General features: G+C 42.6%; 4 protein-coding genes across 4 annotated transcripts; 2 read left to right on the top strand and 2 right to left on the bottom strand.

Moving 5' to 3' along the window:
- Positions 1-848: 848 nt before the first annotated feature.
- Positions 849-3,505, bottom strand: myl6 (myosin, light chain 6, alkali, smooth muscle and non-muscle). The gene is made up of 6 exons (XM_040203598.2): positions 3,373-3,505; positions 3,024-3,051; positions 2,413-2,556; positions 1,720-1,893; positions 1,516-1,593; positions 849-1,252 (listed from the first exon to the last, which is right to left on the bottom strand). Exons 1-6 carry the CDS (start codon positions 3,373-3,375, stop codon positions 1,224-1,226), a joined length of 456 nt encoding a protein of 151 aa, XP_040059532.1. The 5' UTR covers positions 3,376-3,505; the 3' UTR covers positions 849-1,223.
- Positions 3,506-4,070: 565 nt separating this feature from the next.
- tsfm (Ts translation elongation factor, mitochondrial) lies at positions 4,071-6,650 on the bottom strand. Its single transcript, XM_040203597.2, has 6 exons — positions 6,498-6,650; positions 6,030-6,182; positions 5,805-5,933; positions 5,570-5,692; positions 5,155-5,236; positions 4,071-4,662 (listed from the first exon to the last, which is right to left on the bottom strand). Exons 1-6 carry the CDS (start codon positions 6,543-6,545, stop codon positions 4,268-4,270), a joined length of 930 nt encoding a protein of 309 aa, XP_040059531.2. The 5' UTR covers positions 6,546-6,650; the 3' UTR covers positions 4,071-4,267.
- Positions 6,651-8,417: 1,767 nt separating this feature from the next.
- Positions 8,418-12,127, top strand: endou (endonuclease, polyU-specific). The gene is made up of 9 exons (XM_040204912.2): positions 8,418-8,518; positions 8,637-8,759; positions 8,842-8,964; positions 9,955-10,120; positions 10,212-10,417; positions 10,756-10,869; positions 10,956-11,062; positions 11,757-11,899; positions 11,975-12,127. Exons 1-9 carry the CDS (start codon positions 8,461-8,463, stop codon positions 12,087-12,089), a joined length of 1,155 nt encoding a protein of 384 aa, XP_040060846.1. The 5' UTR covers positions 8,418-8,460; the 3' UTR covers positions 12,090-12,127.
- Positions 12,128-15,862: 3,735 nt separating this feature from the next.
- LOC120835737 (neurogenic differentiation factor 4) lies at positions 15,863-19,761 on the top strand. The gene is made up of 2 exons (XM_040204913.2): positions 15,863-16,351; positions 17,973-19,761. Exon 2 carries the CDS (start codon positions 17,979-17,981, stop codon positions 18,972-18,974), a length of 996 nt encoding a protein of 331 aa, XP_040060847.1. The 5' UTR covers positions 15,863-16,351; positions 17,973-17,978; the 3' UTR covers positions 18,975-19,761.
- Positions 19,762-27,013: the final 7,252 nt, after the last annotated feature.

The raw sequence follows: 27,013 nt of genomic DNA, 5'->3' as shown, positions 1-27,013 counted from the left end.
GGGGAGAGGTTTTTAATTTAACGTTTTAAAGTCGGCACTGTTTGTTTGATTTTTTAATGAAGATGTCACTTTGAAACGTCATTCAATTTCATACAATGGTATGAACTTAGAATTCAGTTACATTTCAATTTTTTAGCCATAAAGATGTCATGAGAAACTTATAATACATTATGACATAGAAATGTCACAAAATGTAATATAAAGTCATGGTATAATGTCATAAGAAATAGTATTATTATATTATGGTATTTTTTAAAAGTAAGTGATTATTATGCCTTAATGAATGAAATTAAAGTCATAAAAATTCAAAAGATAGTAAGTCATAATATAGTTGTGAGTCATTATACACAGAATAATGTCTTAGTAAGTTGTAGTATGGTGTGTAAGAAATGATTTAAGTGTGCCATGAAACAAAAGTAATAGTTGAGTTATAGTCGTCATTTCATAAAAATAAAACGTTTTGGTATAGTATACCATAGAAAATACGTCACCGTCATAAAAACTTCATCTAGCAGTCATAGTTTACTATAAGTATCATAAAAAGTCTGAGTACTATATTTATACCTACAATCTCTGCATCACATTTCTGTGCCTCTGCCAACCTCTTCCTCCAGTTTACATTCAGGAATGTATCAACATATCATCACTTTATCCTTGTGAGTTTGACATGAGGAATAAAAGGTCCCAGTAAAAAAAGTATTATTGGAACATCTAAAATGAGATTTAAAAAATTGGAATCACCCCAAAAGATGTTTCATTAGAGAGATTTAATATGAGAAAGGGAAATAAACTACGTACAATGTTGCTTAATGTGATTACAGATGTGTATAAAGACCCAGAAGCTGAAAGACACTTTGGAAACTTGAGTTTTTATTCAATACTGTTACATGAAACATGTCAAATTATCATATCCATCCAAACAAAACATCAAAAAACGACATATGCTGTTGACAACAAGAGTGACGGGTTAATAAAGAGGGAATCATAAAGGAACCTTGCTTCAGAGTACCTACGGGGCTGAATACTGTTTGGAGAATGAGATGACAGAGATTCTTCACACTAGACTGAATAGGCACTTTTGAAATAAATTGAAGATGTCAAGAAACAGAAAAGAAAATGGACTTGTTGGAGGTAGGACGATGTGGACAGAAGGGCAAGACAAGACAAACAATATAAAAATATTCAAGGATAAAATGAATGCTGGAAGTGCGTTCCTGAAATCCTCAACCGCTCATCACCATCCGGACGAGTTCTGTCACAGAGAAACAAAGACACACACATCAGCGTCACTTCTAAAAAACAGTCAGACAAAAGCAGGAAATAACATTCAACATTTGTCAGAGGGGACACTAGCTCTTTTTTTGCGATTGCAATAGATTGTGACATCATGACATCTTTTGAATTTGAAACACAACGTATCGGGAAATACTTTTTCTGGCACACTCAAGTGTCAGGTAGTACGGGTATTGGAAAGTACCAATAGAGTGTTTCTTTCCACATACTGTGCTGCTTTACCTTCATAGTTAATGCAGCCATTGGCGTCTTCGTGTCCCGCTAAAAGAGTTTCTACCTCCTCCTCTGTCATTTTTTCACCTGGAACGAACAAAACAAAGAATGAATTGCCATTTTAGGACCATGTAAAGAAAAGCATTTTCGCCGCTAAACTAGATAAGCATAATAATAATAATTGATGTGTTTTGCATGTTTTTGTTCACTTGCCAAGTGTAGTGAGGACATGGCGCAGCTCTGCTCCCATCACTGTGCCGTTCCCCTCCTTGTCGAAGACCCGCAGACCTTCTACGATATCGTCAAAAGAACCCTGGTCTTTGTTCTTTGCAACGGCCTGAAGCATCGGCAGGAACTGTTCAAAATCCAACATCTTGTAGTTCATCTCTGAAACGCAATCAGTAACACATTTTTTTAAATTCTAGATTTGTATGGATATTAGTAAGCTTGAGAGCCTCTCTTTAACCCAATATAGGCAAAATGAAATGCAGTTTTCACAGGAGCAGAGCTTTTTACTGAGAGCACATGTAGTAGTCGTAAACATCACATCAGTTTTCCCAACTCCTTCGCTCTCTCCATTGATTTGAAAGGAATTATTCTGCACACTTTTATTCATAATCATTAATCGTGAGATGCACATATCAGGGGGATTACAGAGTTCATTTACAGCAGGAACACAAACTTGTGGAGTGACCTTGTGACTGTTATGGGTCATCAGTACTATGAGAGACGCTTTGTACCACATGTCATGACTGTAATCCAAACAACTCAAAAAATGCCTTTCAGCACATAATGATTATGATGTAATGCTGGACCTGTACGCACAACCTGTCTGGTAACCAAGGCAACGATCACGTTGGTTGAATTTCTCTACTAAAGTCGCGGCTGGTCAAATCAGAGGCTTGCCTTCCAACTTGGGGTTTCCCAGGACCTTGAGCACCTCAGAATTGACGGGGTTCTGTCCAAGCGCCCGCATCACGTCGCCACACTGGCTGTAGGTGATCTTCCCCTCACCCGTCCGGTCAAACAAAAGGAAAGCCTCCTTGAACTCTGACATGGGAGACAGAGGGACAGAACTCATTCAGCGTACAAATACATATTAATCCAACGGTGGCGACACAAAGAAACACAAACGCATAGCAGTGTTAAATCCTACAGCTACAACTATGTGTGTTGACATCCAATGCACGGAATTAAGTCATTTTGTCACTACACATACACTTCACCTGTACCAAACATTACATTACAGCAGCTAGACCATAAATGAGCAGAAACAAAAGGATGCTTTCCTAGATGACATGTGTTGAGGTTGGTGCAGCTTCCTGTGGCACCGCTTGGCAGGTGAATGTCGTGACGAGAATTGAACCTCACACAGATGGAGAGTGATTAGTTTATTTTTAGCTCAGTCCTTCAGTTACCCGCCATGTGCAGTTTAATTGTTATTTAAAATGTTAAAAGGAGGATGCTTGATGAAAGGATGAATCCTGTCCGCTGATCAGATGTTAGCGTTCACTCACCCGTGATCTGGTCCTCTGTGAAGTCAGACTGGTTGAGGCGGGTTAGAAATGACACAGGGAGGAATAACAGGCCGGTGTTAGTGTAATAGAATGCAAATGCTTCAAGTAGGTCCTCCATTGCCGCTGGCGTGCAGTTAGAGGAAGGATTGTGGCTGAAAGGCTTAACGTTGAAGCGACAATGAGGGAAGCAGGCCGGGAGAGATACGCAGCGAGCGCAACGAGCACCCGGTTAACGGCAAGTTAACGTCCGTAGCTTTGGGAAAAATATCAATGAATAAAGCACTACGTCGCCGATGAGTACGTGTCGTTTAACAATAGTTAATTAGGCTGGAGGAATAGCTTTGCTCACCATGTCGGTTTGAGGTGGTCGGATGAAAGACGGGCGAGGGTCTCGTATCTTCTCCAAGCTAACGGGGACACCGGCTAGCTCCTCCGCAGGCAGAGCGTCTGGTGACGTCACCAACCGTCAGCCAATCATAGGCCTTGATGTCAGCAACACACCACACAATATATGTATTTATATAATTTCTTATGCACTTGAAAATAAGCACTTGAAACACACACACACACACACACACACACACACACACACACACACACACCTGTCTGAGAGAGGAAAACTCAGTTGTGAGGGAGTTCATTAAGCAGGGGTTTGCCAGGTTGACAAAATCATCCTAGGGAAAAAGGTTGTACCTTATCAGTAATGATACCTCGTAGGCTTCTTGTCCCGCTACTTTAAGCTACATCTAGTTCTTCGACATGAAATGCTTTTTAAAACTCTATAGAGGGTAGTAGAAGGTATGCTTTGTTGATTGCATTTCTTGCTCTGTTGTGTGTTTCTTCTGTGAGAATGTATACTAGGTTTGAAAAAAGGTTAGAAATGCCACATCTAGACATTTTCTTCCATTCAACCTAATGTAAAGGATGCAAGGATCAAAAGGAACAAAGAAAATGTGAAAGATTTACATTATGACAATCAGATAAACTGATGACGTAGCTCTTACAATTCAACATACAGAGTAGCATAAACAAATGCATATGGACAAATTAAGGCTTTCAAGATAAAAACATTTTATTATTTGATTGGCAGCAGTGCTGGTAGACCTACATATTCTGCTTTTAAATTTACGATGACACTGTGTGTCTGAATGTTGGAGAATAAAGGGTGTTGTTGCATTTTACCAACATAAAAAAAAGACGCGTGACAAATTATCTTGCGTAAATTACTTAAATTATTCCTCCCTTCATTTGACTTGGTCATCGACTGACTCGCCACACTGGAATCGGATAAAGTCCAGCACTCTGGCCTGTTGACCTCTGAGGAACTCTGCAACCGTCCTGCTGGGGTCTCCCAAAAAGGTCTGAGGCAGCAGGCGTGTCTCACTTTCCCCACAAGGAAGGTCATCCATGTTGCCCAGGGACACAGGGGCCTCTCCCACTATATGCTGTCCCAGTTTACGTCCTAGAACGTCCCATTGTTCCTTCTCGCCACCCTGAAATACAACCAGGGCGGCGTACCGGCCCATGGCCACCTCCGTCTGGCCGTGCACACCACCGTGTACATACGAGCCAATGTGCCACTCAGCTGGGACGCCCACTGTCACCGCACGCCGCACTGACAAGTTCTCACCGAGGCGACCTGAGAGGAAAAATGCGGGGAAACACGTTTTTAAAGTTTTGTTCTGCGAAACACTAGTTCACCTTTAGCTGAGTGGTGCTGTTGTCACGCGACTGAGGTGTAGTTTGTTTATCTCCACACATTAGCTTTTTACTTTGCAATTGTAATCACGCTTCAAACATCTAAAGGGGGTGTTATCTTTACATTTATCGTTTTAGAACATTATCATCTATAATTCTGTGCATATTCATTGACAGTGAATTTGAGGGCACAAAAAAAATGAATTGAGCAAGCCACGGATCCCAACTAAATTTTCTTAGTTAAGTTAACGAATGTACAACGTCAACTTAAATTTAGAAATTTGTCACACTGCCATTACTGCTGGTAAAAACCCAAATAAAAGAAAATCTTAAAATTCTGATTGAAGGAGCGATAGAGGTTTTTAAACTAAAACAACAATTTTAGAGATTAACTGTTTCATTAGTGGGAGAAATTATATATTTTCATACTAACCAATTGTGAGAGCCACCCGATCAGAAAGTGAAGCTCCTTCCTCCACACAGAGTTTGTTTAACTCATCACCTGCAAGGATGCTCTAAAACAAATGCAGCATGTAAGCAGAGTCAAAAAGGAGCAAGTGGTGAAGCATCCTGAATTAACTGCAGCGTTCAGTCACACATTTCTTCCCATCAGCCCCGACATCAGGCAGAAGATATTTTGTATTAGTGCATTATGACCACTGCATGCACACAACAGGACATAATCATGAATACCGCAGCTTCATTAACAGAAGTTTTTCAAAGGACTGCAATAACACTGGCGCCCTACATTCTAAGTTGTGACGGTGTGAGCCATCACGCACAATACGCACAGACATTTCTCCCCCCTCTGTACAACTCTGGCAGTCAGAAGCCTAATGTGGGTTTACCTTGACATAGCCGGTCTTGCTTTGGGTTTTATTCCGGTGGTGAGCCAAGGTGGCAAATGCCACAGCTTTAACCAGCTGCTGGAACTTGTCATTACGGGCTACAAAGTCGGTCTCACAGTTAACCTGCATGAAAACAGACGCAACACATTTTGCTGAATGCCACGTCCAACAAACAGGTAAAATGTTCAACGCCAGCGATCGGGCGGGTGATTTCCCCCTTCATCACTGGCCTTACCTCAACCATAACTGCAGCCGTGTCTTGTATAAACAGGCCAACCAGCCCCTCTTTGGCTTTGCGACCCTCCAGCTTGCTCGCTCTGCTCCAGCCCTCCTTCTGGGCCTCCGCGTGCAGCCAGGTCTCTGCCTGGAGGATCGAAATGTCAACACGGCCAGTCGCTTCACTAGTCACCTTATGGATGTAATGTTTTAATGGTGTGGAGGGGAGGAGGGGGGTTGTTACCTGTGTTATGTCGTTATCAAACCTCTCCAGGGCTTTCTTGCAGTTGATGAAAGTGTAGCCGGTGGTTTTCCGCAGTTTCATCAGGAGGGCTTTCTCTGCTGCCAGGAGCTGACAACCAGTGTGCAAGGACTGCACGTGCTGGCAAACACTGACCTGAGGACAGAAGGAAGAAGGTGTAACACTCAGTATCCAGGACATCTTCACAATGACCGCGAGGCAGGTCCACTCTGTTCTCGGGGAGACAGTCGCTGTTCAACTTTGTAACAACAAATGCCCTTTTACGTCCAATATTCTGCAGAGATATCGAGCCGCATGACGCCTAAACCTAAAGCCACGAGTTTAATTAGTAAGGAGGTTAATCACGGAGTGTGCCATTAACAGAAAGTAAGAAAGCTAACCGACACGACAGCTCGAGCTGCAGGTAAAGTAGTAAAAGCATGGACGAGAATAAAAGGTCAACGTGCTCACCTTTGCAAAGTCTCTCGTCATTGCTCTGAATAAAAACGTTAACGACATCTTTAAACTCCGCTGAAGACAGCTGACTTTACGTTATAGAAGCTCTCAGAATGTCATTGAAATGCACGCTGCCTACGGAAGCCGCGGAGGGACAAAATGAGCCCCGGCGGAGTCGCGTCTTGCCGCGTGGCGCCCTCTGCTGTTTGGGAGACGCCTGCAATTGTTTTTAGCGATTCCGCAATGTGGATTATTCTCAGTGGTGTAATGTAACTAGTCAGGCTACATTTTGATCAAATGTTCTTTCACAATTCAATTTTGAGGCGCTATATTTCCATTTAAGGGTATTTTATATTCAATTTCTTCCTGTTTTTCTCTGTAGAATTATGGTTATTGTTGGGTTCTTAACTTCTGATCAAGGGTTACCTTCGGCCGTTCTGAGACAAGAAGTCATAAAAAGTCAACTGGCTCGAGCAATACAGTTACATAGTAAAATAGTATGAATAGTATAATATTATTTCGCGAAATAGAGTCCAGTCTCATATGACCATCACATTTCATCACATTTGAACCATTTTGGACAGTTCTATATGGTCCAAAATCGGACTAGGGCTGTCGTACATCCTTTGTTCATCCACTACCTACGGGAGAAAAAACTCCCAAAAAACCCTCTTTGGGGAGAAAATTGTGAGAAATCCATTAGGTGGCAATTAGCATCCGTCCCCTGGTCTTAATGTTACATTGTGGCAGGATGTTAATGTGTGCAGTAGTTATATGACTTAAATTACTATTAATTGTGTTTGATTCATCTTGCAATTATTTGATTTAACACGCTAATGTAATAACTAATATCTAATAACACACAAACTACAAAACACTAAACATTACTACATGTATTATGCTTTCTACTGTGTGCTCTACTGATTAAATCACTAACATTATAAAACAAATTAAATTATTTTTTGTGGAGATACTGCAGCGTTGTAGCAAATGGAGATCCTATTAAACAAATATAGACTTCTACTTGCCTTTCCAACACAACAAACTGGCACATGAGGCTTATCTGAGTTTATTTTAGTCAGATCAGGCTTTTACTCTCAGTCAGCTGCAACATTTGTGTGTTTGTCCTCACTACTTACCTACCCACCGAATGGGATGTAAAAACAAATAATATATTGTTAGGTGATTTAATATTGTTTCTTTGCCAGCACTTTAATTCCTCGGGATAGCTTCAATTTAATGTATATTACATTATGCATGAACTTAAGAGCCCAGCATTGAAGTGAGTGAGCTAATCGGAAAATGGCAGAAATCCTGTGAAATATAACATCTGGTCAGTCTGGTTGGAGAAATAAAAAAAATAAGATACTCATGCGCAAACTTATTTCTTTCATATACATTTAATTTAGTATTGGACAACATGGCTTTAAAATGCATTCGGTAAAAATGAATGTAACAGTTTCAATGTAACTGTAATTATAATTTAAAAAACTGTTTCAAATCTAAGACAACTTTCATTATCTCATCTCACATAAAACCTTGACATGTTGATACATTTAAGTGCCGCTCCTGAGCAAAGCAGATGTGTAGTTTCACAGAGATGAGATACAGCAGACAAAACAGTTACCTACAAATGCTCACAAATGTAAGAATTAATAAATACATATGCATTTTAAGATGGTCTGTATTGCATCATATTAATCACTACTCCCTTACAAATTACGATTACGATACAATTATGAACAATAGCTAAAAAAATTAAAAACAAAATAAAAAATAAAAAATGACAAAACCCTTTTTCTACTAGACTAATTAATGGTGAAAAGATTGACTTCCCCTCTGGGCTGGTTGGGTGTGTGTGTGTGTGTGTGTGTGTGTGTGTGTGTGTGTGTCGCGTTTGAATTGGTCACGTGAAACCGGCTATAAAAGGAGGACCAGGGCCACGGTCAGTTTGCTTTGTTTTCAGATTGCAGCTGAGATGAAGATCATTGCAATCCTGGCACTTTGGGTGACCCTATCCCATCAGGGCTACGGCAGTAAGACATCTTTTTCTGCTCCATTAACACCATAAACTATTATTACAGGTTTATGTATGACCATGCAATACAGTTTCATGTAGGACTGTTATTAAGAAACCAATGTGTTGATTCTCAGACACTCTGGACTCATGTCAGGGTCGCTGTGGTTATGGAACAGACAACGGTGCTTCTTGTCAGTGTAACTCGTCCTGTGAGCGCTTCAGAGATTGTTGTTCTGACTACACTGAAAAATGCAAAGGTGACACGGCTTATTTTGTAACTAATCCATGACACATTGCACACTTTGAACCGTTTCACAAGTCTGTTTCTTTACCTTCTAGCTGGAGCCACGTCTTGTAAAGGCAGATGCGGTGAAAAATACAACAATCAGAACAAGTGCCACTGCAATTCGCAGTGTGCCGAGCACAAGAACTGCTGCAGTGACCACGCAACCCTCTGTGACAGTAAGAACAACCACGTACTGCCTATCGCTGTTCCTGTCCCACGACATATCACACCTGATTTCTTGCTGTTTGTTTTTCCTGAGTAGCTCCTCCACTTACGACACATGGTCCCATTCCCAGGGGGGGCCCAATCCTACTGCACTGAAGATCAGTTTCACCAAAAATATATTTACTCTCTAAACATTTCACAAAAGTTCATATTAGTAACTGATTCAGAGTCAAAGAGGACAAATGATTTTGTAAAGAGCTACAAGTGAGAAAAAAGTACAAAAACTAAAAGAACCTTTATTTCTCTATTAGTCATCTTAGGAACCCTCATATTTCTCTTTTGACCCTGTGGTTGGGTCTGGCCCCATTGGTGATTTTACATTACATTTTGGGTGAATTTTGTTGACAATCATTTTTTGTGAAGAGTTTTAAATCAAAAACTTTTTTTCATAGTAGTAAAAAATGTCTTCTGAACACCTCCTTCAGTTTTTGATCAGCAGGTGTCGCTGGTGTGCTATAAATCACATTGAAAGAAAACAAAGGCTTCAATTGGCTGTTTCAACGTAACCTGCGCACTTCTTCTTTAATAATAATACCAAGTGAATCTGCTATCTTGTCACATTTTTATGCTCGTGGACACACACTCCATCGTACATCCCGTGTTTAACGCACAATCTTCTACAAAATAACTTGTACCTATAGAATCAACGTAAGTATAGTATTATTCTCTGAGTTGTACATTTTTCCACTAAGGGACTAATAATGTATTATGTTGCAGAGTAGAAGTAAAGTAGAATAGAGGTTAAAAACTGCTTAAAAAACTTAAAAAGCTACAGAAATGTATAAATCACTCTTCCAGGTTAACACACGAACATGATGCATGTCGTCCCCTCTCTCTCCCACCTTCCAGTCTGTGTCCTGCCTCCTTTATCTGATCAAAAACACAACAACAACAACACCAAACATTCAAAAGTCATTATCTGTTTGTGTTTGACGTTGCAGGTGCAAGTGGAGGAAGTGTGATCGCTGATGCTGAGATCAAGTCTCTCTCTGAAGCCCTTTATGCTCTGGATTCCAACAAGGCCTCAGCCTCAGACTTGATCCTTGACCCTCAGGCTCTGGTGCCCAACTCGCAGACGAGCGCCAAAGACGATCTGTCCCCTAAACCGTGCGAAGACGATCTTATTAGCACGGTATGCTCTTCTTCTTGTTCATGATGTACAGTATTTACACGCTTTTTTGTATCTTTGTGCTTCCAGCTTGTTCCGATACCTGAATGAGGAAAAGCTGTTCTCCAGACCCACCTTCTCCGCTCTCCTTTCTGTGCTGGACAACTACGACAGGATGACAGGACAGACGGAGGACTTCAGTGCCCAGCAGCTGGCCGAGCAAGAAACCTTCGTCAAGGAGACCATGTCCAACACTGAGCTGGGCAGAGAGCTGTTTGCTTTCCTCTACACCAAGGGTGAGTAGGTCCACACGCACAAGTCCAGACGATGGACGCTGTCCAATCATGACAACTCCAGGGACGTGAAGAGGAGTCTTCTACAGAGATTGCAATAAATCAGGCCTGCCGACGGCATGCTGGACCGGAGAGCTCTGAAGATCTCCCTCTCCTGCTCACAGAGTGCTTGTTTAAGGTCTAAAATGTTGATGCGTCTTGTGTTCAGATTCCACGCATAGTTCCCTTGGATCCCCAGCAGTCCAGTGTGAAGTAGATCAAACAAACAGGTTGCCTATGCAAAGGACATAACCACATGAATGCAAACTGATTGCTTGTTGGATGTCGTTTTGTATTTTAAGGAGTCTATGCTTCAGAGGAAGAGTTCATTCAGGACTTGAAGATGATGTGGTTTGGTCTATACTCCCGCAGCAGCAACAAGATGGACTCCAGCGGCTTTGAACACATCTTTGCAGGTGGGGACGGAGCAGAGTTCTTCTAAACACTATAGATGTCTTTTGCAATTTTTCCAGGGGGGATTATTAAATTCCTTCTTTCATAGGAGAGGTCAAAGGAGGAAAGATTTCCGGTTTCCACAACTGGATCCGGTTTTATCTTCTCGAGAAAAACGGAAAGCTGAACTACTACAGCCACAGCTTCAATGGCCCCGTAAGCATCACAGTGTAGATGTCAAAATGTTGATTTAAACTGTGAGGTAAGCGCCACGCCCTTCGCGTTCCTCCTTTCTAAGAGACAAAACAGAACTAATTATTTTTGGTAACAAGGATGAACGATTGCAAATCAGCAGTTTCAGTTACTTAAAAAAGGTGTAACTATGGATTCGTGACTCAACTTCAACAGCCATATCAAGACAGTTACAAAATCAGCCTACTACCTAAAGAATATATATATTAGAGGACTTATGTCTCAACCAGATTTGGACAAACTTTCAGTAGACTCTGTAACGGTGTGTTTACGTGTCTGTGTAAAAAGTCAATCATAAAGCTACAGCTGATCCAGAACGCTGCAGCTCGAGGCCTCACGAGAACCCGGAGAGTGGATCACATACCCGTTCTCAGGTCTTTACACTGGCTTCCTGTCAGACAAAGAATTAACTTCAAAATCCTGATCTTGGTTTATAAAGCACTGAACGCTTTACATTTCTGATCCCTGAGAACAAAACATGTTGAAGCAGCGTTCAGTTTTTCTGCTCCACATGCAAACAAAGTCCCAGAAAGCTGCAGGAAATGTTCTTAACTGTTTTGAAATTTTACGTCAAGCACTTTGAAATGCCTAGTTGTTGAAATGCGCCATACAAATGAAATTGCTTTGCCTTGTTTTTCTTTATTTCACCTGCTCTCAGTGGACTTCCTACCCTGATGTGTTGGGGATGCAGTTCATGTGGGAGGGTTACTATAAGCAAGTCGGCTCTGCAGTCATTGGCTGCAGCCCTGAATTTGACTTTGCCTTATACAGCCTTTGCTACATCACTCGCCCTGGAAAACAGTGAGTGAGCCGATATGTACTGTGATGTTTTCCAGCATTTGATTTCTCGATTCACATGTTTTCTTGTCGATCCAGGTGTCGTCTGAGCCTGGCAGGGAAGGAGCTCATTATCCAAACTTACACTTGGGATAATTCCTCCTACGGCAATGGAAAGAAGTTCATCGGTTCTGCTTTTCCTGCATCCCCCTAGCAACTGAAGCTGACGTGTAAGAAAACATAAGCAACTCACAGAGGAGTCTTTGTCTCATTAAAATCTTGATACTTTAAATGAGTGACATCCCCAAAAGATGCCTTTTTCTCAGTGAGAGGTATATTCTTAAATGTAATCAAACTATTGTGTTAAAAATATGTGGTGACAACTGTAGAGTAATTGTTTTCTGAAAATGTTTCTATAAAGCAGAAATTAAATGGAAAACTACATGTATACTATATGTACAACTGCATCGTGCTGCGTTTCAAAAGGAGCTCAGCTCACTCCGACACACGCACATCCACTCGCAAAAAGCACAGCAGTGCACCAGACAGTCGATTAATCTGCGGTGTAACCTCTCGTGAACAGTCTTACAGACCAAGAGAATGTGGCGTTCTCCCAGGGGCGCCATCGAACTGTGCCTAATGGGGCAAAAAATTGGGCGTTTACACACCCTGCGCTAGCACAATACTGACACCAACCCTTCAGTGGTGAGAGCATGTGTGCATCTGACACAATTGTTTATTGTCTTATACAACAGCTAAACAAAACAAAATGCAGTCTTTAGCAGTATGAACTATAGAAACAAAAAGGCATTAACCGATCCTGTTCTGCTTGACCTGCTTCAAACAGTAGCCACCAGCTAAAACTGTTCTTATCAGCTGTCCATAAAGCTGTGTGTAACTCCCCAGTGCGGGTTAAGTGTGTGTGTCTGTGTGTGTGTGTGTGTGTGTGTGTGTGTGTGTGTGTGTGTGTGTGTGTGTGTGTGTGTGTGTGTGTCCCTCCAGCTGGGATGGGGGTTGATTTTACTCTTTCACTCATCTAGGGTGACTAACAGGATAAATTCTGGTCTGCCGACAGAACAGGAGGACACACTTGCAGCCCTGTTTGAAGAAAGTATTACACAAGATGGATCTGCCACTGATCCCATTGTTCATCAGTCTGTGTGCGTTCATGCAGAACAAGAGCACAAGACCAGTCAGTTTGCAGGAAAAATGTGGCCTTCAGCGATTTATCTGATTTGGGCCTCACGCGTAGTCAAAGTGTTGCAGCAACAATAAAGTTAGCCCAGTGAAGAATTTCTCTCACTATTTTGTCAGCGTGTATTACATTTACCAAGCTGTTGACTCTGGAAATTAGATGAGAAAATCTTCTCTCTTTTCATTCTGCATTCTTTTTAAAGCCACGGCGGAATCAGATTAAACCACACTGGGGCAAATAAAAGAAAAAACGAGATTCAATTGTTTCTTTTGTCACTCAACACACAACTTCATAATCGAATTATGGCCGGCCACCCGCCAGCATGTCCTCGCATCTCCCCCCGAATGGGCTTCTCCTGGCACATCTCGTGAGCCACCTGACTTTTGTTTTGTAATTTTATTATCCCGCTCTCCCTTTAGCGTGTTGTGGCTAATGGCTGCGCGGGCCAGCCCAGCTGCACATGCAGAAACAAAGCTGCTTATGGGGCCAGACAATGGACCCGCGGAAAAGGGACGCCTGAAGGCGGTCAGCCAATGAGCACGCACAACAGGGGGCCAACTGAGGGTTTAGGGAAGGGTTAAGGGGGTTTAGGGGTTCAGACAGAGGGGGGTGGGGAGGGGTCTAGTTTACCCAGTAGTGGGGTCCATCAATGACATGGTTAGTAGGAGGACGCATGGTCAACATCACCCCTGTCTCCCCAGGGTCGGTGCTAGGCTGGAGGGAGGTTCGGGTTTTGGCTTATATGCTGGCCATTTCTAAAGTTGATGGGGGACCATGAAATGCAGAGCAACGTTCATTCTCTAGAGTGTTTTGTGTGCTTTACAAACAATTTGATGACCATATTATCAGAGAGATAAAATCTTGAACCACGGAACTCACCTCGTTGAACTATTACCAGAAAATATTTTTAAGGCTGCCAATATTGCAGGAGGAAGCAAATCATTTTGATTACTTTGTTAAAGAATCCACACCCTTAACATGAACTACACAAACACACACTGACATACACTCACTCCTCGTACTGTGCCGTTGGCGTCTCTCAGAGGACTTCCAGTATGACAGATGGACGAAGCCCGCTTTCCCCCACTGTGACAAACAGATACCCTGGGGATTCATGGGAAGGTCATGTTTGTGTGTGTACTGGAGTGAAGTTTTATTCGTCCTTCACATTCGGATTATAATAAACTCAACTCCCACTTTACTTACATACCTCGTTGAGGTGAGGCAGTGTCCTCTGAGCAATGCGAACATGCCGAGGTGAGCCGAGCAGCCAGTGGAGGATGGACGAGCATCTGAGCCACAGACTGTTATGAGACTCGTGTGAGTGAAGGCCATCTGCAGCAGAGCTTCATGGTGTCAGGTCGGCACTGAGGGACCGGGGGACGTCATGGCACACATACAGTATTCAACTTGAGCACCACTTGTGGAAGATGAAGACGGGGTGGTGGAGAAACCGGAGAACTGAAAAGAAAAATGGTCAAAGTGCATTGGCAGGTTTTTTTTATTATGGCAGATGTTGTATTTAGCGAGTTGGGGCACCACTCATACCCCTAAAAGCAAACACATCTCAATTTGTTTTAGTATCACAGCGATACGAGCCTCAGCTATCATATTCCCCTGCTAGTCCCACTCCTGGGATGCCAGAGGCCCAGCGCTGCTATTCCCCTTTCAGGCTGCAGGTGTGGAATGGGAAAGGCAGAGACCCACGGGGAGGAGCAGTGGGAAAGGTGGTCGGCCATGAACTGAATGAGAAGCACAAATTATCGGACTCCCTGTTCCCCGGTCAGCAATGTTGATGCTCAACAAGATATTCGGTTGTTGCCCATCGTCTGTATCACAAAACTACAACCTAAATTAAGTTTATCATTTTTGAAAAACGTAATGGATAATAGTTCAATTGTCCACAGGCCTCACATATACTTGATGTGGGAGTGTGAGTGAGGAATTTGTTTGGATGTGTTTTAGTGTAAAATGTCTTCAACAAGTTCAAGTTAGATTTGACGCTCAAATGATCTGATAAGCCTTTAAATCCTTTGTCTAATAAACTGCTTTTGATAACTTTGCTGTTATAAGGATTGAGCTATTAGCCTGTTGAGAACTACTAGTGCAACGTAACCAGGTACTTTTACCCAAGTAAACTTCAAAAAGGGGCAACTTCTCAATTTTCACGCATTCACGCAGTCCCGGAAAAAGACTGCCAGTTCTACATGTTATTTTTGATACATCTATATTTTACACTAGATTTGGCAGTTGTAGTTACAAAAAAATGACAATATTCTAGATAGTATTTTGACTGAAGATGATTCTTCTCTGTCATTACCATGTGTGCCTTGTTAGTTATTTTGTATATTTAGATTTAAAAAGACCGATATATTTTAAATGATGTGCAACAATATCTATATCATACTAACAGTATTACAGTGGAAATTAGCACATACATCACTTTAATTTGTATATATTTTGCTAATGTAAGGCAAGTTTTGATGGCGTAACCTCAAAGCTACTTGTAGTGATGTTTATTTCACAACACTTGAGGCTTGTCAATGCTAGAAGTCCTGTTACAACATTCAATATCGTAGTGATGGGCACGGGCCTACATTTTGTAGAGAGAAAAAGCTATAATAACTTCCAGAGACACTACTGATCCTGAAACTGCACACCTCACGTGACCCACCTTACCCCGTGTGGTGAAAGCTTCCTCCTGGGTGAGAGGAACTTGTTCCGTCTGCGCAGTGCAGAGGGAAGGACGGAAGAGGCGATGCAGCAAACACCTGCTCACGCAACTTCAAGCTGTCACACACAGTTAAGCTCAGCCGACTGAGCGCGTCGCTCCTCCGTTCAATGCGATCGCGCCGCTCATTTGGCGGCCGCCCTCGCAAAGCAACAATGGCCCCGGCCTCCCCTGCTTGTCTGGAGAGCTTCAGAGAGCTTATACGCACATCTCCCCGACCATCCACACACACACACACACACACACACACACACACACACACACACACACACACACACACACACACACGCACGCACGCACGCTTGAGAGGCATGAGCCACGGGCCGGCCACGCGCGAGCGCCACAGACATTGGATGGGGAGTGGGGGAGGGGAGGAGCTTCGGCGTGGAGGTTAAAAGGCGGAGCCCCCGAAGAGTATCCCACACTGAGACTCCGTGGGACAGCTCTGCACCGGGAGACACACCCAAGATAGACTTCACCGCAGTTTGACACTAGTTAGAATATATCATCTGCCGATTTCCTGAAGAGGTCCCGGGACACGCCGACACGGGTAAGTTTCTACAAGAGGTTTTTGAAATGTAAAGTTTTTCGAGCCCAGTAGAGTTTACAGTCTTGTTTTGTGTGTGTTTTGGGTCGCACACCATGTACCTTTCAGACAACGTGTCACGGGATCTTCAACTCAAAGCCCACAAGTTAACACGCAGTGGATGAATCCAAAGAACACGCTGGGGTTAAATTCGTATTCGTGCTTCATTTCACATTTAGAAAATAGCACTTCGAATACGCAGTCTTGAGTCGAGGCATTAACATTTGTGAGTTTGTAAAGGTCTGATTTGCATTCAATCTGAGTCGTCTGTCACTGATCTGGGGACGCCGATGGTTCATTTAATCCCATGGTCGTCGCTTCATCCAGGGAGAAAATCCTGCGATGCCCCAGATTGAAGTCCTGTAAGTGACTTTATCTCGCTGGGGGCATTATCAGTTCAGAAGTTGACAGGGATTACCAAGCAAGAGGGGGGAGAAACTGAAGACAAACACATAATGTGTTTATGAACATGCTACGAGGCATCACTCAAAGCTACAGTAATTGAAACTGTTGTGCCGGTGGAGGGCACAGGGGGGAACTGTCCGGTGCTGAAACAGTTTAAGGGCAGCTGAGAATCGCAGTTTACAAAATACTTATTGTTATAACTGCTAGAATTATCATTGGGGGATGGAATGTTGTACTCGCTGGCTCCAGGTTAAATCCTTTACGGGGTCGTATAGGAATTCAGAAATACTAAAGTCCTCTGATGCTGATGAATATAAATGTGGTCATCACAAAAAAGACATCCTATCATCTTGATTTTGTCAACATTTTTATTTGTTAATCTATAATTAAATGTTTTGTCAACTTGAAACGAAGGACAATGTGAGGCGGAGAAATACAAAATCCTTTATCTCGTAATGCCCTGTCAGTAAACCCATTTAAACTCTATTCTTAAAATACTGAGATATTTACTCCCCTCTGCCCCAAATAAAAACACCATGCATATGTGTTACATGTATATGAATAGCCTGTTTGTTGCACACAGAAAAACTAATTCCCAGAAAAAAAAAAAATGAGGACTTGACCTCAGTGTTCTCACAGCTGTAGCTGATCCTTCGCCGACATAATTCTTTATCTCAAACAAGCCACGGAAGAAAAACCATTCAGTCAACTGATTTACAAACAGGATCCTGAATGCAATCATTCAGCCCGGTGTAGAGCTAACATGGTGGGGTTTTCAACATCATTTTAGGATAATTGCACACGGGCCACAGCAGTCATAGACAGCATCACGATTTTGCAGGTTCTTGAATCAAAACAAAAGTGTTAATGCAATATTTCAATGCATAATTATTTGGTTTTAATATCAGTTGATGATTCATATTTAATGACATACATAATTTTCTAAACTTGTTATGTAAAAATAAAGATACAAAATGAGTAGAAGAACAATAAGTAGGTCAGTTCAATAAAACATATATATGAAAATTGAAAATACCTTAAATGTTGACTTAAGTGCACTCTGACTTTGCATCAATTGCATTAAATAGTTACGTTTGACCACTTCTGTTCTTCTGCTGTGGTTGTTGAGTGTTTTTCTGCAAAGCACATGTGTTTGACAAATACGTTATCTTATTTCTAGAGTACCATGATGATTAAACCGTATGTGAGACAAGGCGAGGGGGAGGAGGCCCTCAGCCCTCCACAGTGGATGGACGGAGACATGAGCTCACCTGATGGAGATGCATCAGTTTCATCACACTGCTACTTAGAAGGTGGAGTGAACCAACAGGACCGGGAGATGGGGAGTGAGGATGCACAAGAGGACGATGAGGACGACGAGGATGGCCAGGAGGAAGAGAACGAGTCCAAGCGGCGCGGGCCCAAGAAAAAGCGGATGACGAAGGCCCGGCAGGAGCGATTCCGAGCCCGACGCGTGAAGGCCAACGCCAGGGAACGCTCACGCATGCACGGCCTAAATGATGCGCTGGAGAACCTGCGCACCATCATGCCATGTCACTCCAAAACACAGAAACTGTCCAAGATCGAGACTTTACGGCTGGCCCGCAACTACATCTGCGCTCTGTCCGAGGCCCTGGAGGGGGGTCTCTCCACAGAGAGCAGGGCCTTCATGGAGACTCTGTGTAAGGGCCTCTCGCAGCCCACCAGCAACCTGGTGGCCGGCTGCTTGCAGCTGGGACCGGCCTCTGGTACCGGGGTGAGGCCCGAGGACCGACACAGAGTCCGTGCAGCACCAGCTCCTCTCGGTGTGGCGAGCTACTCCTCTCCAGGTCTGCCAAGTCCGCCGTATGGCACTTTTGACTCTGCTCACCTGCTTCACCTGAGGGCCATGAAAGGGGGAGTGTACGAGAACCATTCGCCGAGTGAGTACAGCGCCGGAGGGGTGGGGACCCCTCCGTACGACGGCCCCCCTACACCACCTCTTAGCATCAGCAGTAACCTGATGCCCAAACAGGAGCCTTCACCCCATTACCCACCTTCTCACCACTACTCGCCCTCCCCTGTGGACCAAGGCCTGTACCAGACTCAGACCGGCTATAACGGACACGTAGAGGGACCCTATGACTCGTACCACCCACAGCACATGCCCCCGCGACAGATAACCTCCGTCTACAGAGACTGAGACGGATCCGGAGAGTAGACTCTGTTCCACCTTTTAATTCGACCTGACTGCTCGTCTTCACTCTTTGGTCCTTCGTGAACGCTTGACTGAGGGATCGGTCTCGCCCAGTAGACACTTTGTTAGTTGAAGATCTGTAGAGAAAAATGCTTTGTTTACATGTGTGCACATAGATTAGCACTGCTGTTTAAAATGAAAAACAATACTTGACCAAAACCAACACATTTTCTGAAGACACTGATTACCAAATATTTAAGGGTCCTAACAGGAATTGTTGCTTTGGCCATTTGGACCAGATGTCCTGTTACTTTGATTCAAGCACTTCTAATTTAGCTTTGGCAACATCAGATATTATACATAAATTAATGGTAGTTTTTATTTATTCTCTAATTTAATACAGTATACGTGGACTTTGCAGGTGTGTTTGATTTTCCTTTTGTACATATCTACGCCCAAGGGCTGTCTTTATTTGCTATCTAGACTGATACTTCATCTCTTGTATTCCTTTTGTGTCCTTTTTGTATTACACAACTCCATGTTTTGCACTCAAAAGCTTTTCAGTGGTAGATATCCTCGTGCTATGTGGCTGATCTTTGGAAGGTGTTGTGTACAGAAGCAATATGTTTGTTTGGAACAAATACCAAGGTGAAGAAGCAACAATGTCATTCTCAGGTTAATATCAAGAAAAAATATTAAATTATAATGTCTCATTTTCATAAATTCTTTTCTGTCTTTTTCATTTCTGATGTCGTTTGGAAAACGTGATGTCATTAAAATATTTCAAAAGTCAGTTCATGGATGTTGTGTTCCCATTTTGTCAGACAGACATAAAGGGATAGACGGGCACACAGACAGACGGATATTCTTTCTCTCTTTGTCTCACGCAACGGACAGACACACCGATAGATAGATAGACAGTCAAACGGACTGCAATTCTGTCTCTTTTTTCTTCATTTTCCTCCCCAGATCTGTGTGGTTTAGCTGCACTAATCCCTTGGCCGTCTTTTAATAAAAGGCCGGATGTGCGAGGCAGGATTGTAAGATAAAGACTTATGATTAACATGGCTGCCCTGCCATGCTGGCGTTTTTTCTTCACGGAGACAGGGACAGCATAATCCTGTCCTGACATCCACTCGGGCCACAACTTAACACTTGTAATAAACACATGTCTGTCCATTTACACCGCTGACCCGATTCTGAATTATGGGTAACTGTCAAAGTGGAGACTACGATGAAAAAAATCACAATGATCTGATCTAAGAGAAGCCACTTATTTTGATTCATGGTCCAAGCTGGTCAGTGGGAGGACCACCCACTCAGAGGTCAGTTGGAGGGGGTCAAAAGGTCACATTGGGTCGTGGCTCACTGGTGTGAAAAAAGAGTCTTAAAGAGTCACAGACGCCATTGGAATCATCCTTTTTGCTGCTCATCTCAGTTTGTTTCTGAGCCCATTTCATCAGAGGTTTCCATTTAGAACAGTGAGTATTTATTAAGTATGATGTTAGAGGTTATATTACGGATGAAACGTTCATAATCCTTGATAAACATGCCGACGAACATCCCACGCTTGACCTGCGCTGGGAGAAATATATCACTTTGTTTTCACAAGGATTAGTATAAGCCTATGTGTGTTTGCAGTGCATTTGCACTACTAGCAGAGGCAACGGGAGACTAACTTTGTAGAGCAGGATGAATAACAAAAACATCTCTCTGCACTTTAAAGGCACAGACAATCCTCAGACTAGACATCTGACTGCATATGTGGGATATTCCTCATTTATCCATCGTGTATGGGCCAATGTTTCAGGGGGGAAAAAGATTTGCCATTTCAAAAGGCCACTTTTTCACCAGAGACAAACAAAGCTCTGAATTCACCCTTTTTGACCCTTGACCCCCCTGACAGTGACTCAAGATAATCTAAATGAGCCCACGGTGGCAGCAGAGACGTTTCATGAGCTACTGCAATCTTACATGTTAAGAGTCACTTTTGATCTCAGCGAGGCACATTTCTGACTAATGGAACATTATGGTAATATCTTATTTTACAGGTGAAAGTACCTACCAAACACGTTCTAATTAGTTTCCGGGTATTTGGTAACATTACATCACAACAAGATACGTTATACGTGTAAGTAAGTCTTGCAGTAATTAAACAGGTCAACTGAGCATTTACAAATGTTACGTTTATTTACAGCTATAAACACATACAATTCATGTGTGTTTACTTGGGTTTAACTGAGCACTCATGTTAAGGAACTGTATGTGTTTCCTAACTTATTATATCATATTATTGTATTACTAAGCTCTGGAAAGATAAAAAAAATGAAAATTCCGAATCAATAAAACAAAGCAGCAAACAAAGTTTTCTTTCACATTGCAGCTTCTTACAACCTGATTGATATCTGCAAGTGAACTACATAATAAAATATAAATCCAGTGTATGTGCAGCGCGTGTCCGCGAAACACAGAAAACATTGTGCGTGCATGCTGCCTTATTTGGGATAAAAGAGTATTAAGCAGCTGATCGGAGCTCAGTGTCTGAATGGTTGCATTAATTCACTAATCCTGAAGGGAGAGGGGCAGTCGGGGCAGCAGCTCATCATCTCCTCTGCAGCACAACATCATGCAGCTATTGCTAGTCCACAACAAACAAAGCATCCAATGCTGCTGAAGACACTCTGGGACCAATGAAATTGCATTACATGTCATTTACATTACAAAATACGTTATTGAAGTGGGAAAAATTAGGAAAAAGTGGTACTCTGGCCTGTCTGTGGCCAAGGGGAAAGCTTTGTTTATTGCAGAATACATTTGTAACTAACTACTCCTTGAATGTGGATAGTAGAATAACACTGCCACCAAGTGGTGAAAGCTTTTTGCGAAATAAAATCATCAGTTGGATGAGAGTTAAGCATTTGGCCACTAGATGTCCTTATTAGATAACTCTGCAATATGCAGAAAATGGACCCCTGTTGTGGGAAAAAAGAGAGACACAATCCTTCTCTACTGGGCCTTTCTGAACTTAATGAATGATTGAAATGAAGTTATCTGTTTAACACAATCTGCTGGAAAAATCCAACTGTAGAAGTAGTGTTCAAACTAGATATTTAGTAGTTCATTTGCTCATGATGGAGTAAATCAGAAAACATTAAGTGAAATTGCATCTGCCACAAGGAATACAATTAACCTATTTACACGTAAACTGGTTGCCTGAGTGTGTTTGGATCAGAATAATCAGGCTAATGAAGCTACCCGGGGACTCGGTTCAATCAGAAATCTGCATGTGGCCTCTCTATCCAGCGAGCGGTCGTATAAAGCTCTGTTGTTATTTACTGCGAAAGGACATGAAAAAGGATTAATCAAGGAAATCTGAGTGATTAAATCTTCAAAGAGGAAGGGCTAATGGGAAAGAGCGATGTGATCAATGCTTCTATCCTTGAGGTGGAAAACAACCAAGAACAAAAGCAGGCCGTGCTGTTCAGGACTGCTAGCAAAGCATAACACCCGTACAGCTCATGAGACATGTGATTCTGATGTACAGTAGGTGGGTTTTTGCAAAATTTAGAATCAACCACAAAATTGTATTAGTTGCATCATGTGATGAATCCCCAATATATTAAATTATTACGTATTACTTATGGATTACTGGTAATCTGAGACAAATGCCAGCCTGGGCAAAAAATGACGTGTGTTTGCGTTGATGTGACTGTAATGAAAATGAAACTGCATCGCCGTACCGTAGTTTACTTGGCTGGTTGGATAAGTTGTTACGTTTTCAAAACAACGTCACACGTCGATGCAAAACCACGTAAACATTGACGAGATATTTATAGATCAGAGGAGGAGAAAGTTAACACCCTGCATTTCCCGGCTGTGATGGCGAGCGTTGTAAACATTTTATTGCAGAGAGCGATGGAGAATGTTTTAGAGGAGCGTGACCCTGAGGGGGAGGAATTAGTTTGTGTGTGTAACTGTATTCCCTCTGTTGGAATGTGCTTACTGCTCCAGTTTACTGTCCTTCCCCACTGTCCCTCAACCTAACCCATGCCTGGCGTGTTTGCCAGAGGGTGTTTGTGTTTGTTTGTGTGTGTATGTGTGCATAATATGCAAATTAAGTAACAGTGAAAAGTGAAGTCAAATTATACAAGGTTATGAGTTTACATGGAGAAGTGTCACAGCGGCATCCTGCCAAGCCTGGCCGTTACTCCTGGAGTTATACCCTTTTCTCATTTACACAGGAGTACTTCGTACAGCCTACTGAATGCCAATAAGATGTTCATTTAGCTTGGATGGCTTGTACCTAAGCCCACATCTATCCACCATATGCTGTAAGATGAGTTGTCAACTGCAGGAGGCCAAATAGAGCTGACTTCTTCACAGCACTTTAAGCTCATCAGAATTAGGCTGACATTTAATCAACATCACACCACACGTCAGTCTCACCTCAAGCTTCAGCTTCAGGCTCCGTCACCAAATACTCTGCTGGATCCCCGAAAGAACCCTTGTAAGCACATTTACGATATGCAATCGGAGTTTACACTTACTGGCAGCAGAGCCGAAACCAGCACGCTTGCACACAGGAGTGCAAAGCTATCATGTTTTGTTTGAATATGTTCATCTGAGAGCCATCCCCACTTCCCTTTGGGTGATTCCCTGGATGAGTAATTGAACTCTGTAATGAGTCGCTGAAAGGCTGAACATGTTTTGAAAAGATGTAACCTCCTGATGTTTGATACTCTTCTCTGTGTGATGTCATAGTAGAAAAGGAACGGGAGGCTGGTTAAAAGAGTTTAGCATAAATAACTGACTGCAGTTTAATTCACACTTTGATTACTGTAACCAGATCAAAGCACTATATTTGAAGTATAGTGCTAGTTAAGTAAGACGCAGAAGCAGTACGACCCAGGACGTCTCCTCCAGACCATTTCCCTCCCAATGTACCAGCTAATGAAAGGCCTCGACCACACCGGTGAGAACGCAGCGGGCGATGACCTGAGAAGACAGGACTACCTGTGATGGGTCAAGCTGGACGGAGGACCCTCCCCAACAGGTTTGGATAGGTGGAACGTGGGGTGGATACATGTGGATCCAGGAAGTTTGAGTCTCAATGCCGCCGGGGTGACGATCCTCTGATTCTCGAAATGTCCGGGAAATTTTGAGGCCAGTTTCTTGGACTCCTCTCACGTGGTCAACAGGCGGTTCCTTCTCCAATGCGGGAAACAGAGGCTGGAACCCACGCGCACACTGCTGGTCAGGGTGTTGTAGGCGTATTCCCGGACGGCAGGATCCTGGGAAGGCCGTTTTCATCTGTTGGTTCTTCTTCCCCGTCTGGCTCTTGGATTGGGGGTGAAAACCTGAATGATAATGGCCCCCTGCAGAGCACAGAACTCCCTCCAGAAGATGGAGGTGAATTGAAACACTGACACAGGGAATGTTGAACAAAGATGATCCATAGAAAAGCAGGAAAAGAATAAAATCAGTAGAATTGAATCTCTTTCTGCTTAAATTGAACAAACAGGTTATTTATCACACACACAAAATAACAAATCTAATAGGCATCCTGTAATACCTTAAATAAAGAGAATAGTTAACAGCATAGTTAACTTTAAATGTGTAACAAGATGACACAATTATTTGTCTGAGGGTATGTCAAATCATCATTATATCATCTTGATTAAGGTTGTTGAATTTTAACAACAACTGGGAAATGTATGTTATTAAGTCAGGACCTCTTTCTGTCCCTTACACAAGATAATAAATCAGAATGTTGCCAATATCGTACAAACTGCAGTCTAATGTGCCATGTCATTGTTGAACTTCTACATCTTCATATTTGTATACATAAGTTATTTTACATTATTGATCACATAAAGCTATTTCCTTCTGCTTCACCATGTCAACATTTGCTTTCCCTCCCTCTTGTCTCTCAAATTTCAAGGGCTCGCCGTGTCACTGCTCCTCTACAACACACGTACACTCCGATCCTCGATTCGTCTGATCTGCCACCCGTCGCTGGGTACCCCTCCTCTCTTTCCTGCCCCTCCTTTTCCTTACACTCACTCTCTCTCTCTGCCTGTGTCTCCCTCTTGCCACAGTTGTCCTGACATATTAGGTTCCACCATCCTAAGAGGCACAATTAGCCTCTGGAATCTTTTGCATTTGTTTCTTCTGCTCTTCCTGACTCTCTACTGGACTTCAGAGCTTGTGAAGAACTGAGGCGACCATTGTGGGGCTCAGGTAAGATTATCATCGACATCTGAGCAATGCAACACCACCCACAACTCTGAGCATTCCTCCTTTGATCACTTAAAAATGAACCAAGAGTTGGATAAGACAGAATCCTCTCATTATTGCAATATTCTGAGCAGAAACAAAGAGCGTCTGACAGCCACAAAGCTTTGAAGGTTTTTCTCTTTGATGAAAGTTAGGGTCGTCTATGAAAACCGTGTCGGACAGCGGTTTGCACTTAGGTCCTGGACAGGAACGGGTGACGGAGGCAAAGGGAGAAAGAGTTTCTGCACTGGCTTGCACTTTCTTACATTCCTGGCCAAATTGTACTTTCATCAGCATCACAGCCGGATGGAGGAGTTTTGCAGACGCTGGATTAATGATGATGAATGTGTGATGAAGTGATAGAAGTATTCTCTCTTATGAACTTGAGATTCAAGTTATGCTGGGAACATATGCTCAACGCAATACAAGGAGGGAATGCTGCCGAGGGAAGAACTGTAGGTTGATATGTGGCTCATAACGTTACAGGGAGTTGTCATTCCGCTCCTTCTTTTGCAAGATTCAAACAATTCTTCAGTGTCAGTTTAACAGAAGAAGTTTGCGGATTAGTTCAACTGTAACTAAAACAAACATTTACCAGGTCATGCACATGTAAACGTATGTCTGGATGAAGAAAAAGAAGCATATTACTGTAAAAAGAATAAAAGGAATTCATCAAACTTTAAACATTCAGGTGCCTTCCACAAACCATTATTAAATCCCCGATTGTCAACATCACATCTGTGGAAACAATTTACCTATATGATATAAAATTTGAATTTACCAGAATAAACGTATTACCTTTGCCAGGAGAGCCATGCGATTGGTCCCTTTTGCATCCGTGTGTGGGTGTGCTACAGCAAGTTGCATAACATTATAGCTCGCAACTTCTGACTCATGGACTTTACTTTCTCAAAACACATTTCATTGTCGTTCATCTGCCACTTCTTTTGACTGCTTGCAGACCAGAAGTTTGCAGATTGTTGGAGATAGCTTACAACTAACAGCGCTACCAGCACAAACACCACTGCACCTATTTGCACCGGCAGCTGCTAAGGAGGCAGAATTTCGTTTTTAGCAAGATTATATGTGTGTGTTTGTGCATATGCGTGGTCTACTCTAGAAGACTATTTTAACTCTTGAGGTGCACGCTGTTCAGCTCTGTGCCTGTTGCTGATCTGACAGCAGGACAGGAGAGAAGCTGTATGTGACATTACATCATGTTGATTCACAACCAAACTGAGTTCGCTACTTTTAAGGTAATTATTTTAATTTGTTAGACCTTAGTCCAGACACTCTGACAGCAGATCTAGTAAAACTAGTAAAAGTCATGGGATAGCGTTAAAATATGGTTGTTCATTGTTGTTCAAGAAACAATTCATATTATTTGACTGTGGACTGCAAAATTAAATCATACTCATGCAGGGTATACCATTCACGTTAAGTTACTCATAAATAAGTAGCTTTCATCCTCTGACCCGTCTGGCCACTTTAACCTCAGAGTGTTTGATAGAACACAAAGCTTTAGGTCGTTTTACAGCGTCACATAAGAAATGAAGACTCCATTAAATGTTGGCAGGATTACTCCGGACTCGCTGCTAACGATCAAGGCTAAAATTAGCGTTCTCAACAAGCATGTCGACACGTTTATGGCCCACCGGGGTAGAATGAAAAAATGATAGGATTATTTGAGGTCACATGCACGTAATCACGAGCCTGCACACACACACACACACACACACACACACACACACACACGCACGCACGCACGC

This window comes from Gasterosteus aculeatus, chromosome 17, assembly GCF_964276395.1.
Source record: "Gasterosteus aculeatus chromosome 17, fGasAcu3.hap1.1, whole genome shotgun sequence".
Lineage (NCBI taxonomy): Eukaryota > Metazoa > Chordata > Actinopteri > Perciformes > Gasterosteidae > Gasterosteus > Gasterosteus aculeatus.
This window is presented reverse-complemented; position numbering and strand designations above follow the sequence as displayed.

Coding starts and splice junctions, on each gene's coding strand:
- myl6 (XM_040203598.2), bottom strand. Junction 2,557..3,023: donor CACAGAGGACCAGATCACGG/GTGAGTGAACGC, acceptor CTCCCATGTCAG/AGTTCAAGGAGGCTTTCCTT. Junction 1,594..1,719: donor CCATGTCCTCACTACACTTG/GCAAGTGAACAA, acceptor TGTTCGTTCCAG/GTGAAAAAATGACAGAGGAG.
- LOC120835737 (XM_040204913.2), top strand. CDS start 17,979: ATGATGATTAAACCGTATGTGAGACAAGGCGAGGGGGAGGAGGCCCTC.
- endou (XM_040204912.2), top strand. CDS start 8,461: ATGAAGATCATTGCAATCCTGGCACTTTGGGTGACCCTATCCCATCAG. Junction 8,965..9,954: donor CCACGCAACCCTCTGTGACA/GTAAGAACAACC, acceptor TTGACGTTGCAG/GTGCAAGTGGAGGAAGTGTG. Junction 10,418..10,755: donor TGCTTTCCTCTACACCAAGG/GTGAGTAGGTCC, acceptor TTGTATTTTAAG/GAGTCTATGCTTCAGAGGAA.
- tsfm (XM_040203597.2), bottom strand. CDS start 6,545: ATGTCGTTAACGTTTTTATTCAGAGCAATGACGAGAGACTTTGCAAAG. Junction 5,693..5,804: donor CGGCTGCAGTTATGGTTGAG/GTAAGGCCAGTG, acceptor GTTTTCATGCAG/GTTAACTGTGAGACCGACTT. Junction 5,237..5,569: donor GCAAGACCGGCTATGTCAAG/GTAAACCCACAT, acceptor CATTTGTTTTAG/AGCATCCTTGCAGGTGATGA.